Source organism: Abrus precatorius, unplaced genomic scaffold (genome assembly GCF_003935025.1).
Source record: "Abrus precatorius isolate BTA unplaced genomic scaffold, Abrus_2018 Scaffold3, whole genome shotgun sequence".
NCBI lineage: Eukaryota > Viridiplantae > Streptophyta > Magnoliopsida > Fabales > Fabaceae > Abrus > Abrus precatorius.
This window is the reverse complement of record NW_020874373.1, coordinates 34,559,073-34,576,014: the sequence shown is the minus strand read 5'-3', so window position 1 is coordinate 34,576,014 and position 16,942 is coordinate 34,559,073. Positions and strand designations below refer to the sequence as shown.

At 29.5% G+C, this 16,942-nt stretch overlaps 2 protein-coding genes across 2 annotated transcripts; one reads left to right on the top strand and one right to left on the bottom strand.

Annotated features, from left to right (window-relative positions):
- Positions 1-6,816: 6,816 nt before the first annotated feature.
- LOC113862805 (alpha/beta hydrolase domain-containing protein 17B) lies at positions 6,817-10,850 on the bottom strand. The gene is made up of 6 exons (XM_027496012.1): positions 10,536-10,850; positions 10,419-10,455; positions 9,175-9,411; positions 9,017-9,064; positions 7,338-7,783; positions 6,817-7,249 (listed from the first exon to the last, which is right to left on the bottom strand). The coding sequence occupies exons 1-6, from the start codon at positions 10,835-10,837 to the stop codon at positions 7,177-7,179; spliced, it is 1,143 nt and encodes a 380-aa protein (XP_027351813.1). The 5' UTR covers positions 10,838-10,850; the 3' UTR covers positions 6,817-7,176.
- Positions 10,851-14,038: 3,188 nt separating this feature from the next.
- LOC113862824 (F-box/kelch-repeat protein At5g15710) lies at positions 14,039-16,551 on the top strand. Its single transcript, XM_027496053.1, has one exon. The coding sequence runs from the start codon at positions 14,507-14,509 to the stop codon at positions 15,821-15,823; it is 1,317 nt and encodes a 438-aa protein (XP_027351854.1). The 5' UTR covers positions 14,039-14,506; the 3' UTR covers positions 15,824-16,551.
- The last annotated feature ends 391 nt before the right edge of the window (positions 16,552-16,942 follow it).

Below are 16,942 nucleotides of genomic sequence, written 5' to 3'. Positions count from 1 at the left end.
TTCACTTAAACAAATAGTAAGAGTATGAAATGAATCTTATATAGAAAGCAGTTTAAGGGACAAATGAATTTGGCTTAAATGAACACAATAATCACTTAAGCAAATATTCAAATCTTAAAATATAAGTGAAAGACAAATAGCTCAAGCAAAACTAACATCACGAGAATGATTTAGCTTAAGCAAAATTAAATAGAGAACATCAGGCTATTCTTTGCCTCTATTTGTTGTTGTATTTGAGTAAGATGTGTGATGTGGTATTCCATGGGTGTCATGTTGGGGATAGATGATGGTGTTGTGGTTGGTGGTGACGAAGGATCAGAAGATGCATGTGACTGCTCCAATTAGTTAGTGCAATAATTGTTTATGAACTGAGTATTGATGGACTTTTTAACTTGATTGTTGGGCATCCAAGAAGTTTGGACAACCCAATGACATTGTTGCAGCTACAAAAGGGGAGAGGTGTAGATTACAAACCAATGAATTTCCTCAAAGATCATAGTTGCGACGACGATTGTGATCTTCTTTATGATGTTGTAGATTCGAAGCATGCACATGTCTGATGTGTGAGTGGTTAAAGCAATCCTCAGAAACAACAATGATGTCTAAATTTGTACCAAAGTCTTCAAATTCTTCCTCTTAACTTTATAGGCTTGCCTTGTTGATTTGTTTCATAGGATTTGTTTGGGATGCATAATATCTCAACTATATTGTCATCCAAAAATTCAGTTGTAAAATGTCTCCTTTGTTGGTAGTAGCTAAGCTCTCCTTTTTATAAGGTGAGAGAGTTTTCCAACAATGCATTGATTGCAACCCTTGACATTGATTGCCCATTAGATTATGCATAGTTTGGTAAAAAAAAAATTTTGAATACTACATATTGCACTAATTGTACAAATAGATTTTTAGCATTGCTCTTATATTTTAACCATTACAAAAGATGTTATGATATTTGGTGCAACTTTGATATATAATAAAATAGTATAATATTTTAAATAGTTGCTTGATACATTATTAGAAGCACACAATCAAAATAAATCAGTAACTATATTTATTAACCAAAATTAAGTCATGGCCAAGACTCTTTTGGAAGTCATGCCTAAGACACATCGTGCTTTGTGTACATGATACTTGTTGTAAAATGGAATAAAATATATTCGTAATTTAATGAAGAGTGTAAGTCTTTTTTTAAGAGACTTAAAAAAATGCATGTATGACTTTGATATATTGAATGACATTGAGCAAGCTTAGAGCAACATTGTTCAAGAGTACAATGTTCTCGACAATAATTAGATGAACTCACTATATGCCGTAAAGAAAAAAAAAAGCATTATTAACTAAGTGAAAGTGTAAATTATGATTTCAAAGCTTGTATGAAGTATGATATTAATATTAAACAATTCTTTGCATACTTTGAGTGTGTTGTTGAAGATAAGCATTATAATAAACTAATTTGTGAGTATGAGTCCTACCATAAACTTGCAATATTAAGATATGAAATGCCTATTATACTAATATAAATGGACAAAATTTACACACATATTATATTTAACCTATTCCAATGAGAATTTACTTCATCCTTAGAATGCTATATTTTAGAAAAGATTGAATTTCTCTCTATCTTTAAAAATATCATTATTATAATCAACTAATAGAGATCAATTAGAGTATTATTTGATCATGCCTCAAAGTTTATATCTTGTAGTTGGAGTTTAAAACATTTGATATACTTTGTTCCTATACATTGAAGGTTTTGAAGAAAATAACATTAAAATTGTTCCTAAAAAATATATTCTTAAGAGATGGACAAGAAAAAATCGTTATAGCATTATACAAAATGTCAAAAGAATAGAGGTTGAGGGGATCCTAAACTTGTTATACGATGACACCAACAATTAGTTTTTAAATGATTAAACTTGCATTAGAAGTATCTAATTTAAAAGAATACTCTCATATAGTGGATGAAAGTGTAAATGTTGCATGTGGTCAAATCATACACCTTTGATTACAAGCACAAAATACAAAGACTCACATTGACCATAATGCCCTACATTGGTGATTGATGATGATACACAACTAAAGAATTTCAAGCAATGACTAAGCATAAAGAGGAATATGTATAAATGATTCAAAAATTGAGTTAAACTACAAGGAAATAAAGAAAAAGAATGCTCCAATAAGAAGTCAATTACAAATCTAACATTTTGAGGTATATATTAATTCATTTACCAATGAATAAGTTAATTTCTACATCTTTATTAACCATCTAATTTTTCTTTGGTTAGCGTATCTAAATTTGCTTAAGTGCATCTAAATTCACTTAAGCGCCACATAATCCGCTAAGTGATTATGTATTCACTTAAAATCCACTTTGCATAAATTGTTAAACATTACCCTTTGTCCAATTTTTACTTAAACCAAATTACTCTCGCTTAAGTGAAGTAAAATTTACTTAAATCATTTGCCTCGCTTAAACTATTTTGAATAGTATGAAAATGTATGCTTTCTATCCAATTTTGTTTAAGGCAAATCACTCTCACTTAAGTGAAGTTAATTTTGCTTAAACTTTGTACTTCGCTTAAACAATTTTAAGGTTTGAAATTATGTTTCTTATCTAATTTTTACTTCGCATTTGTATTATTCCCTTAAGTGATTACTGTATTCATTTACTCCTTAGACTGCTTTCTATACAATATTCGCTTCATATTCTCATTAAACTATTTAAGCGACACAAAATTTGCTTAAGAAAAAAAAAACTTAATATCTAATTCTCTTACAAACTAGAAAAAATTTAGATTCCCTCATAGTTTTACAATTACAACATTGCTAAAAACAATCAACACCAAGTACCTCAAAATAACAAAAATTAAAATTATAAAATATACTTTTTTTTATATGATTACTAAAAAAAATTGTCTAAACTAAAAGTTAAATTGTTTTTTATTTTTTTTTCAATCTCCTGTATATCTCTTGTATTAATCAAGTATTTTAACTATTTATAGTATTATTTTCTAATAAAAAAATTATTGATGATTTGTAAAAAAAAAATTGATATTAAAATTTAAATTAGATTTATGTAATAAAATTTTAATTAAAAAACAATAGTTCATTATTAAGAGATTACACTTAAGTTTTGTATTTTAATTGTTGTAATCATATATTTACATTTTTACCTACTAAATAAAAAAAGTAGCATTTAGATATTATAAAAGAAAATGAAGATTATGTTAGTAATTATTAAGAGACCTCTAAAATCTTATTGAGAATTATAATAACTAAAACTCTTAATAATTGTAATAAAAATCTTACAACATGTAAGACAAATGATTGTGGTAGAAAAATCTAGAGTTTGAACATTTGAGAGATATTTAAAAATTTTAAAAATCTTAAGAGATATTTTTTAAAAAAAATTCTAGAAACTTATCACAAATATATATAAGTTGAAGGTGTAGTATTTATATAAACAAAAAATTTTACTGTCATCTAATTTTTAAATTTTTTTTCTCATTATTCCATTTTTTTAAAATTTAATCAATTATATTTCAAAAATATATCTTGCATAGCATATCATATTGTTATTTAAATGTTGAAATACAATTATATTTTTAAAATAAAATTATAAAAAAATAAAATTTATAAGGATAACTATAAAGAAAATAAATACTAGTATATAAAATTTGACTCTACCTACTGAGACATTATATTCATTTTGGTCAATAACTTTTTCAGACATGGCCTTCAATTATTAGAAAAAGTTCGTGATAAAAGAATTATCAATTAACATTAACATTTAGCAAAATATATAATAGAAGGAAAAAAGTAAAAAAATTGATGGAATTAAGAGTGCATAAACTTTTGAGTTCATGCTAAAATAATGTAATCATATGTGAGAACGAAAAACTCATTACCTACGACTCAAAAACTCCTGTGACTTGAAATTTTCCAATAATGAAATTGTACATCATATACCTAATAATAAAAAATATATCATTAATAATTTATTCATATTTATATTTTTCTTTGTAATTAAAACCTTATTATTAATAATTAATATAACATATTAATATAATTTTATCACTCATATTTATTTATATAAATATATATATATATATATATATATAATGAAAAAAAGGAAGATATTTATTAATTTTTAAATAAAATAAATATTTTAACAAATTATATTTAAAAAAATTTAAATTATAACTCGTTAACATACTCTTTTAAAAATAAGTGGTTTAGTCTACAAATTCTAACTTTAATGGACTATTATAAATACCTATTATAATTTTAATTCTAATTTAAAAATTAAAATTATAATTTGTATTTAATGCTGATTACTTATCTGATCCCTTGCAAGTTTAGAAAATAGAGTGGGTAAAATAAACAGAGTAATTGCTGATCCTAATCTCACTGGAAAATGCAGAAAATTAATGCAAAATAGAATTAAAATTTCTAATTTTGGTTAATTTTTATATGGCATATATAGGTTAATTTAGTTCATGAAATTAAAAAATGATAATTATTTTAATTTTTAAATAATTATTATTACATATTTGATAAGTTTATAAATAAAATAATATTTTTAAAAATTAAAACACCTAATATTTCTAATTTTAACAATTAATGTGGTGTATTACTAGTTATAGTGTAAATTTATTGTAATGATTTTCCAATCAAATAATTCTGCATTTTTTTAGCAGCTTCCTAGTTTACCTTTTAACTCATTCAATAAAATTAAATTCAGGTAAATCACTCCTTAAATGGGTTATTATTAGTGGCCCTATATATTGGTTGACAATGAACTCTTTTTTCTCAGCTGAGAAAGAGAGTTAGAACACTAGTGCTATCTCAAATGGCCTCCATCGTTAAATCTCTCTACATCATTTTCTCCCTTCTCATAATTTTCAGAGGTAATTTCATTCTTTTATTGAAATTATGTGTATGTTCTTTTAGTTTTACTAATCAGTGTTTTTTTTAACTAATTTAATAGGTAATTTTTACTGTTAAAAATCATAATAAATTTATTTATTTTTATCAAACTTAACATATCATATTATTCTTGTAAGCTGATTTTATTGTTTTAGTTTGTGTCCTAAAGATGTCAAAAATCTTTTATTTTACCTTTTAATGTTTAATTTATTGCTCATATTGCAGCTTATGGGGATAATTGTTCTTTTGAGAACATTAGCATTGGTCAATTAAGAACAGAAAAATGGGCACATGGCATGCCAGTGTGGAAAGTGACCATCACTAATAATTGTAGGTGTACTCAGTATCAAGTGAAGCTCAAATGCAATGGATTTCAAACATATGAATCAGTGGATCCATCAATTTTGAGCATTTCTGGTAGTGAATGCCTTCTCAAAAATGGCAATTCCATTTCTCCCTCTGAGAGTGTCGTGTTTTTGTATGCATGGCAACCCCAATATCCATTTCAACCTATTTCTTCCCAAGTAAAATGCAATTAAGTATGAAGAATAGTATTTTTTGTGTTCTTCGGTTATTTGTCAGCTACTCAAAAATTAAAAAGATGTGCTAATAATATTCTTATTGATGTTTCCTTGGTTATTTTCCCCTTTCATTTTTCACTCTTTTGTGTTTATTCTTTATTTAAAAGGGTATCGTATTAGTATTATTTTAATAATATTTGGTAAAAATAAATTTGACAAAAAATGTCATTAAATATTTTTATTACTTAAAAGATAGATAAGGTTATGAATTTGTTTCTTTGACTTGTTTATTTTAAATTTGTCGTTTAACTCTTTATGTTTATTAGTTTTTTAATATATTTGTTTTAAGTTAACTCTTTTGTTATAAAATTGTTAAATTTTTCTAGAACTCTTACCAAGAACTGTGTTTTAAATTGAGTCTTCTTGACCTATTTAATTTCATATATAAGCCATAAAAAATTAAACAAAATTTAAAGGCAAATATCATTTTCACTAAAATATAAAAATTTCACAACTTAAGTAAAAACAAATATTTAAAAAATATCTAATTTAATCTCTCATTTTAATTAGTTAAATTATTTAAAATTCTGATACACTGTTGAAACTCAACATTGACAATGTTCAAATGAAACCTTAATCTTGAATGCACCAATATTGTACCAATTTGATCGGTGCACCACAATGATCTCGCCTCTTTTGGACTCATTGAAGTCATATTGGATCATATTTATCAAATTAGTTTGTTATGCACCATGAATTTTCCATAACAGACTAGTTTAAGGACTTTTTATTTTAAAGATTACGAAAAAGCGTTTTTAGAATTTATTATTAAGTGTTCATAAAATAAATATATAAATTCCAAAATCAAAGCATTAATCTTTTATTAAATATTCCAATTATTCTGAAAAATATTATATCAAATATTCAATAGCACAATATATATATATATATATATATATAATAATAATAATAATAATAATAATAATAATAATAATAATTAAAAATTACAAAAAGTCAATGCCTTGATAAGATTAAATACATGTTTAATTTTAAGTTTGATTAATCATGAATTCACATTTATTTCAACATTATTAGTTACTTTTGCATTAAATCCACGTTTATAAGTTTTTTAACGTATATTTAAATGCTCGTAATAAAAACTTTTTTATTGTGTATCATTGCACACTTTACATAAAATATTTATTTTATTGAAACCTATGTCCTAATAGTTAAAATAAGTCTAAATCTCAACAATTTATACATTAATATAAATCAAATTGACCCTTGATAGGAAGCGGACAAGAGAGTACCACATCTTCATAGGAAAATTCTATATGAACAATATTTAATAGAAAACATCAAAGAAACAACAGTAATGCAGAGCAGTTGGATAAAATATGTTTTCGTGCTGGAAAATGTTGCTGTAACATTGCAAAAGTGCAGAAGTAAATCTAATAGTGCAAAACTTGACTTTTTGTCCGAGTGAAGCGTTGTTTATATAGCAACACCAAACTGAAAAAATAGACTCACTTACTCGGACTATGCTAGCATGCTAAAGACACAGGTTAGATTATGAACTTAGAAGATTTAATGGCACATGATCTACCCGGTTAAATACTTTTTCATCTATTACTTTAGAAAATAAATCGGACACAACAGAACATTTTCTATCACCCATACAACCCATCAACCAATCAAATAATCAATAAGAATACAAGCTTTGTCATCTTTATGCATGAGTTGCCGTGGGCCTGAAACAATCAATATTGCATAATCCAACTGATCTCACCATCTCCCCAAAACTGCAATCACAATGTAGAAAAATAGTCAGAGTCAGAAACAACATTAGCACAAATGAAATTAGCACATTGGACATGGTCTGTAACTGACCGGTCAATGCTGTTTCTAGCTTTCTCAGGAATGTCTGCTCCATTATATGGTTTCTCAGGGCGATCTATACTCTTTCTTGATTTATCTTTCCTTTCTGTGCCAGCTCTTGATTTTTCTTTATGGTCTGTACTAGCCCTAGGCTTTTCCTTCAAGTCAATGCTACGTCTCAAATTCTCCCTTAAATCCATGCTGGGTCTAGGTTTCTCTCTAAAATCCGAGCTACTCCGTGGTTTGTCCAGTTGATCAGGAACATGTCCATATCCAGTTTTTTGATGCGATGACTTCTCAATAGCTGCAATAAATTTTTTGAGGTGCTTTATATATTGAGGGTATAGCTCCAGGTTACAATGATTTCCTCCTTTAACCCATAGGGGTTCATACTTTTGTTTGCAATGTTCCCAAAGTTGCTTGCCATGGGAGCAATCTACTACATCATCAGCTGTTCCCTGAAAGGTACATATGCCAACACAAAGGAACCATCTTAGTTATATATAAACAGGCTTGAAAGTTGAAATTTATGCAACGATTGCACTAGGCTATTGAATAGGCATGTAAGAAAACACTCGATCAGGGAACAAAGAATTCTAACCTATTAACAGGTTCAAATATGTAAACGTTAAGGATAATTTCCATTTTATAGCCTAATTAAACATTAAGTATGCTTTAAACTAGTGCAAACAACATAGGAAAGCATATGCTAACATAATGTGAGTTTTATGATTTGCAATTATGAACTGCATGTAAGAACCTAAATCACTGAAAAACTGTGCAAGAGTGATAATTCATTACACCTTTTAGTAATGGTAATCTCCATAGATAGTTATTAGCTTACAGAGTAAAGACAATGGACATTTGCAGATAGTTTCCACATGAAACATTCAAAACTTGTTTTTTTAATTGATTGAAATAACAAAAGTGAATTGACATTGATACATCAATGTACAATTTAAAGTTTTAAGGCTCTCTCTCTTTCCAATCTGAACCACATGCTAATAACAAAAATAAGAGGAAAAAAAGAAGTAAACTTCATGTTATGTGAAGAGTGAGCTAGAAACCATAATAATTCCTTATTCCATAAGGCAATCAGAAAGTTTCAGTGAATGACCGTAACATCAACCTATCATCGATCTATTAAAGGATTATAGGAACATATTGGTGCAAGCAAGTGATGTATGATAGTCTACCAATCACTGAGGTGCATTTTAGTAAGAAAGCTTGGGCAGCATATAATCCTTATCTTATACTGATATCACAATGACATCAGCAGGTAGCAGAAGAAGGAAATCATAGATATTTTCAATTAAAACAGCATTATAGACTTCTAGTTCCAATTTCCCATCAATGTACTTGGGCATGCTTGACACAACCACATACATAATATTTGAAAAGTACTTATAAGAGGCCTAGATGGGCATCGACAAAGACAATGGTCAAGGATTTCTCAATGCTGAGGGAGAAATTTCTAATCAGATGGCTCCAAATAATATTAACAGACCAATACAGCTGAATAAGGTTCAGTCAATTTATTACCAAGAATGACGAGGGTATGTATAAAAAGAAAATTAGGTGTAATCCAAAGCAGGATGTAACAGAAAACTAGAAAAATGCCATTGCATAAAACTATTAATCCCTTCTGTCCAATGGCACATCGTATATTAAATAGAAACAAGTATACTCACATGAATTATCAGAACTGGACAATTGACCAAGGGAATTTTATCAATGTTCTGCACAAAAAAACAGGAAAACATCATAAAATTGAAGTAGTGAAAAAAAATAATTGCAGACCCAAATTGAACATTGTGAGTAACCAATTTATCTTTGGCAGAGACTAAACCTTATAAATGTCAAACCAGTATGTCCGCTTCACAGGATACATGACCCGAAGACCAGATAAGATGGGACTGTGGAGAATCACAGCCCTCAGGTTTGGTAAACGAGTAGCCAAATCTGTAGTGGGTCCACTGCCAACAGATTGTCCATACAGAATAATATCTTCCTCTTTTGCTCCATACATTTCTACCAGACATTTATATGCAGCTTCTATATCTGCATATGTGTTCTGCTCACTAGGCTGTACAAAAAACATTACATTGTTCAACTCACGCTCATATTCGAACAAATATTAAGCAATGTTATAATTATCTGAAAATAATGGCTCAAAAAGAAGCAATAAGCCACCCTATATTATAAATTCGACATTATTGAATTTGGGATAATCTTTACACCTAAGAGGACATCCGCCGCACCTACTTCCCTTCTCATGCAACCATTTGTCTTGCTCAACAACATATGTCTTAATGTTTTCAATATCCAATCATTTTTTTTTCTTTAATTGGTTATCTAATCAAAAGAAAATTTTAAAAAAATATTTTTAATGTGAAAATATAAATTTAAAAAAAAAATTACAGGTAAAAAAATATGAATTACAATAATTTGAAACTTTACACTTGACAAAATATTAAAAATTAATTTAATCAATAAAAACGTTTCTCGAATGATGAATATAAACAATTCATTAATAATAATGTCAATTAAAGAAATTTTAGCATTAACTAAAATAATTCAGCAAACTAAAACTCTTTGATTCGATTTCAATCCATCCATAAGACGTACTATCATAATACGATGAAGATGTGCGGCTATATGAGAGGAAAATAAGTATAAAAGTTATTCTATTTTCGGCTCAAACTAATAATACGAGGATAATAATAAATATTAAGCAAACTCAAAATTATCTAGACACATCCTAGCAAATATATATATATATATATATATGGAATATGTTTATAAAAAGAAATCAATAATATTTCAATTTATTGATCATGTAAAAAGTTATCAAATAAGGAAAATATTTACTTAATTTAAAAAATATATATCTTCATATCCCTCCAAACATAGTAAGTTAAAGGAGCATTACGCCATCCAAATCTCTCTCTGTCAAAATGAGTAATCGCAGTACATTGCAGTCAAATCATTAGGAACACTCCAACGATTACGGAGCTGTAACTAGAAAACCGTATAAATAAACCCCAAAATAGTAAGAAAGTAGCAAATTGAAACAACAGAAAGCACGTTTACCTTCCCAGAGGATTGTCCATAGCCAGAATAGTCATAACTACAAAACAAAAATAAAATTAAGAAATGGCGAAATAACAAGAAATTTAAAAAAACTAAAAAACACGAGCGAGTGCTGACCCGAAGAGGTTGACTCGGAGGTGAAGACTGAGTTCGGAGAACAACTCGTACATCTGACCCAGATCGGCGGCGTTACCGTGAGAATAGAGGATGGTCAACGAAGCGGAAGGGTTTCTGATGTACATGGCGACGATGCTGTTTCCTCTCTTAGTGCAGAGCTTCAAAACATCGACGTTTTCCCTGGTGTTCAAACCGGTCATCTTAGGGTTCCCCGTGAGTTCGTCGACCCCCACCCGATAAGACGCCGGATTGGGCGGAAAGAAGGCGAACTTGGCGGCCATCGACGACGTCACTGCCCCCATTAATTAATTAATTAATAATTATTGATTGTCGAAATTTGAAAATAAAAAGGGAAGTGAAAGGAGAAGAGAGGAGCACGTGTGAGTGTGTGAATTGGGTGATGGTGATGGTGATGTTTGAAGAAGCATTGCTATTTGGTGACACTCACACGCTATTAGTATCCAACACGTGTCCCCTTGGGGGCATGCTATCATCACTTTCATTTTTCTCATCGTGCTTTTATGCTTTTCTTCCCTCCATTATTTTCTCTCCTTTCAAATCATTTTTTTAATACTAAATTACTTTCTCTTCTTTTTATTAAATCATTGCATCCAAATCAAGATAGGATTCTCTTAACAAATGTTAAATAATGGTTCATAACTAAATTTGTTTATAATTAAAGATTTAAAGCTTATGTGAAGTGTTTCTTTAATTAAACAATATTTTGAAGTAGCGAAATTGAATTATCAGAATGGTACTTGATCTCTGGGTCACAGAGTACTTCATTTCATAGCTTGATTACAAGGTTTTAGCTTCTTATCTTAATACTATGCTGCCACCTACTTGCCAGAATTGTAGGTGTGGCCAATTTGCTTTCCAATACTCTCATTGTCACGTGTTATTGTTGCAATTAGTGCCACTAGCAAACAAATATTCTTACATGATTCACAATTCCACCATAATTAAACTCTTCTTTTAGCTACCAAGTATTTTTATTCTACTTGTTTTTTTTTTTAAATATAAGTAAATATAAAATATTTATGATTTTTGAAGGAGTATATTTCAGTGATAGTTTATATTTAATATTTTTTAAATAATTTCAACATTAATGAAAAAAATCAAACAATAAATTTTTGTTTACATGAATAAAATATATGTCATAAAACAACAATATAATTATATGAATAATAAAATATATAAAATAATTATCTCATACTTAAAATAAAAATTCTAGTAGTTTATTTCGACGATAAAAAAAACTAAGAAGTAGAAAAAAATAAATAACTAAGAATGTCGAGGGTCGAATGGGCTAGGGTAATAATCCCTCAGCATAGCGAGTATTTATGAGCATTCATAAATATTTATATATATTGAGTATAAAAAATGTCATAATATTTTATAATATAAATTAATATTGTATGATATTATTACAAATTAATATATTAAAAATATCATTATAAAAATGTAAAATAAAATTTATCTCATCATAAAATAATTTTAAATATATTTTATGTGTATACAAATATAGATATTCAATTGATAAGTCATTTCAACTAAATCTTTAATATCAAGTTGGAGGCCAATAAGTATAATTATATTTAAATAAAGAATTTATTATTTATAAGAATCTTAATAATATAACATTTATTTTATTCATTTTGTTTATATACGAATATGTATTACGTATATGTCCGTAGATACGTGCACACTTTTTACATCTAAAAAATTTGGGAAAAGGGAGATTAAAGTGGAAGCAAAACTGAAAGGGTCATCATGACTATCAGGAATCTGGTTGAGATTCTGAGACCCTTCATTAAAGTTTCAACCAAAAACAATTAAATTAATCAGAAACATCGATATCTTTTGTACGTAATTTATTTCATCTCGTTACAGAGAATTTATTTGTTTTGAATGATATGATCATATAAAGCAAATGTGATTAAATGATCTTTCAATATTAGTTCTGATAAATTGTTGGCGTTGCTGTTTACAATTAAAAAACAATGTCAGAAGCGGCTGAAGCACTGAATCTTGTTGAATTGGTAGCCATAGACTATTGTAGATTCTAGTTATGCTTGGCTTTGAATCAAATTTGTGTCAAGTGTAATAATTAAACTTAGGTTTTGTGATGAGTATTACCGTGAATAGTAACTTGATTGATGTGATTTGTGAATATTAGGCTTCTCAAATTATGTCAAACTTTTTAATTATTCAGTGAGGTTAAAAATTTATTTTGTTTGGTAGATTTGTTTTAATGCTATGAATCATAATTCTATTATTGAAATATATTTATACTATAATGCTTTTATTTTTAAAAAATAACAATATATTTTCTTAATCGCTCCTTTTGTTCCTTTATTCGTGCATTTGTAAATATAATGGCATGGAGTGAAAGTAAAGGTTTTGGTAGTGTGAAAATGGAGGGTGCGCTGTTCAATGCTTTTCCATTATGTTTGTTCGTTTATTTATTATTATTATTGTGAATATATAATCAAATAATATACACTAAATATATTTTTTTTATCTTTCTTTTGAAATAGAAGTTTTAAAAAATAATTTTTTAAAAAACGGACATCCACTAAGCTTTTTAAGTTTTATTTATTTTCATTACTTTAGTGTACAAAGTGTCTAAATACTCGTTAAAACTAAATAAATGCACGATGAACATGCAAGAACTATTCATTTAAACGTAAATAAATAAATAAATAAAATAATCTATCCATAAAATCAACAACGAAACAAACACACAGTTTGTATTTTCTTATAAATTTTTTTTACAGTTTCCCTAAGTTTTGCTTTGAGCAATGAGCAACCACAGGTTAGTGGATTATCACAATGATCACCAACATTAAACCCCACCATCACCAAAACTTTATTTTTTAGTATATGTAATATTCTACACTAATCTCTGTTCCCATTGATCACGAGTGACAATCAGTTAGTGGATCCTACCCTATACAAATTGAATGATAATCATAGACTCATCATACACAAAATTGCTGATTACTTTATTGTTATTCCAAGAGTTTTATTTTTTAAACTAATAAAAATTGATACAATTGTAAAAGAACATCTTTAAATATCCCATTTAGATATACACACTATATTTCTCTTATTCTAATCAATGAGTAATGATTATAATTATTCATACTTATTTCTTATTCATATCAGTATAAAATAAGAGAAATCAAATCAGCCATTGAAAAAAATAATTCATTTAAATAAATTAAAGTTAAACAAATTTTATATTATATATTTAAAAATAATTTTATTTAAAATTTTTATTATAGTTTATATTCTCAAAATAATAAATACTTTTAAATAAAAAAATCATCTTTAATTATATAAATTTATCTCCTTAAAAATAATATAGTGGATGTAAAATCAATAATATATCACATGCTGACGTGGCGACATGTTACGGATAAGTATTGTGGACCTGAACACAGCAGGGACTGCTATAGTAATATTGAATTTTGTTGTTCCCTTTGTCAAATAGTGACAAAGTAAATCAAATCCAGCCGAAGAGAGAGAGAGAGACTTTAACCTGAACCTAGTTAGGTTGTTCCTTCTTCTATGTCGATGTCAGAATCTCTATTCTTCGAGCTCTATCAAGTTTTTTTCTCATCAATTGGAGCTGCATGGTTCCAAATTCTGAGGTAATTGTTTATGTTCAACCCCACCATAGCTACACTCTGCCGTTCTCTGCTTAAAAAAATGATCTCTTTTTTTTTCAATTGAGTTATTGACACGTTTATCAAGGCCTTGGAAATATTCTTAATTTTGACTGTGAATGAGAATTTTGGATCTTGATCCGGGGTGAATTTTTGGGTCTGCTTCAGATTTTTGAGCCTAGGGGTATATGTGGTTGAAACAATTAAATGTCTTGATTGTTTGGTGGGTGTGAGGGTGGAATAGGGGTCTGAATCTGAAATTTTGTTTAATCTGGGGATTTGAGGGAATTAGAGGACATGGATTGTGTTGGGCATTCTTCTGAATCAGGGTCTAGTGTGTGTATTGCTCAATCAGTAGAGAATGGAGTTTTTGGTGGAGATGGGAGATGCTGTAAGCAAGCTTCCTCTCCAAGGAGTGGAGGATCAAGGAATACTAGTCCAATGGGCCGTGCTGTGTCCCGGAACACCAGCCCTTCACGGCAGAAGGTTGTTAAGACCAAGCCAAGGGGTTTGGATGAGGAAACACTTGCCACATTTGGTAAGGCAGTGCATGTTGATGTTCAAATGGAGGATAGTATATGGGCAATGTTACCTGAGGACTTGTTGCATGAGATCTTAGCTAGGGTCCCTCCATTTCTGATTTTTCGGCTTCGATCGGTATGTAAACGGTGGAATTCACTGCTTCAAGATAGTACTTTTCTCAAATTCCATTCCAGTGTGCCATCACATGGGCCTTGTCTTCTTACATTTTGGAAGAACACGCAGATCCCGCAATCTTCAGTCTTCAGCTTGCCACTGAAAACTTGGTATAGAATACCTTTCTCATTTTTGCCACAGTGGGCATTCTGGTTAGTTGGCTCCTCTGGTGGTCTTGTTTGCTTTTCTGGTCACAATGGGCTAACGTTTAAGACCTTGGTTTGTAACCCCCTCACACAAACTTGGAGGGCATTGCCTAGTATGCATTATAATCAGCAAAGGCAACTGATATTGGTTGTTGATCGGGTAGATCGGTCATTTAAAGTGATTGCCACTAGTGATATTTATGGTGACAAGTCATTGCCAACTGAGATTTATGACTCAAAAACAGACAGTTGGTCAGTTCATCAGATTATGCCGGCAGTTAATCTCTGCTCTTCAAAGATGGCATATTGTGACTCCAGATTGTACTTGGAAACCCTTTCACCACTTGGTTTGATGATGTATAGACTAGAAACAGGTCACTGGGAACATATTCCAGCAAAGTTTCCACGCTCATTACTGGATGGGTATTTGGTTGCTGGTACCCAGAAGCGTCTTTTTCTTGTTGGAAGGATTGGCCTTTACAGTACTCTACAGAGTATGAGAATTTGGGAATTGGATCATAATGAAATTACATGGGTGGAGATCAGTAGGATGCCCTCACGGTATTTCCGTGCTTTATTGAGATTATCAGCTGAGAGATTTGAATGCTTCGGGCAGGATAATTTAATATGCTTCACATCTTGGAACCAAGGGAAGGGCCTTCTATATGACGTGGATAAAAAGATCTGGTCTTGGATTGGTGGGTGTGCTCTTCAGTCATACAACAATCAAGTTTGTTTCTATGAGCCAAGGTTTGATGCTTCTATCTACTAAGCTAGAGTCTCCTGACATGATGTCAGATGCACATCAACATTTACTAAACAGAGGTTTACCTGTGATTTTCTTCTTGACGTGTTTTCTTTGAAGTGACATGCTCTCTAACCATTCATATTGTTATTTCTTCACAATGGGCTGATTTGTTTATCATTTAAATATCTTACAAGTTACCATGAACAGCATGCCTGACTATGAATTCAGATTTTGTGAATGGAATTGATGGTGAAACATAATGCTAGCAGTAATGTGACAGCTTGACTGGGATTTAAAGCTGATGTACACTGCTCAGTAAAGGTTATAAACTTCTAAATAAGGGTTGGAGTGTTTGGAAGATCTATGTGGCTGATGGGTGAATTTTAAAAGACATTTTCTTCCCTGAACATTGCCACTTGAAAATGCTTAGGGCATTGAAATTGTGCATCTTAAACTTCAACTGCTTCCATGTTCGATGGCTTATCAGTGTAATGTAACTGTTTTATAACTTGTCTTGAAATTGACCATATGTAAATTTCTCATGTAAATGGATTCTCCAAACTTCTTTTTTGAAAAAAAGAACTCATGAAGAAAATGTACTTTATAATCTTGGCATCTTGATCTTGATCAGATTATAGAAATTGATCTAACTTGTTAGTTATCTATACTATTGTGCTAGTCTCTGATGCCAATACTAAAAGTGTTTAAAGTTGAGATAGGATATTCAAATGAATGCTAAGGCTAGTATTTCTTGCTTTCATCCTCTTTTTCTGTTAGTATTTCTTGAGATAGGATATTCAAATGAATGCTAAAGCTAGTATTTCTTGCTTTCATCCTTTTCTTCTTTTATGTTTTAATATGGCCACTCTCTCACTCTCACTTATGTTCAGGCATCTAGTGGTGTACTGGTGTCTTGTATCATAAACAGTCAAGAACAAAGTTTTGGAATTATTCAGTCTATTGTTTTCAAATTGTGGATTGATAGGAAAGTTTAATGTGATCTAATGATAATGGTTGAAAGATGGAAATATTTTCATTCTTTTATATCATGCTTGGCAAGAATTCTTGGTGGTTTGAACGGCGCCCCATATTTTATGCATACCTTGCAATCATTAATTGGAAGGGGTTAGATCTCTAGTGATT

Coding starts and splice junctions, on each gene's coding strand:
- LOC113862805 (XM_027496012.1), bottom strand. CDS start 10,837: ATGGGGGCAGTGACGTCGTCGATGGCCGCCAAGTTCGCCTTCTTTCCG. Junction 7,784..9,016: donor GTCCAGTTCTGATAATTCAT/GTGAGTATACTT, acceptor TGTACCTTTCAG/GGAACAGCTGATGATGTAGT. Junction 7,250..7,337: donor GCTAGAAACAGCATTGACCG/GTCAGTTACAGA, acceptor TTGTGATTGCAG/TTTTGGGGAGATGGTGAGAT.
- LOC113862824 (XM_027496053.1), top strand. CDS start 14,507: ATGGATTGTGTTGGGCATTCTTCTGAATCAGGGTCTAGTGTGTGTATT.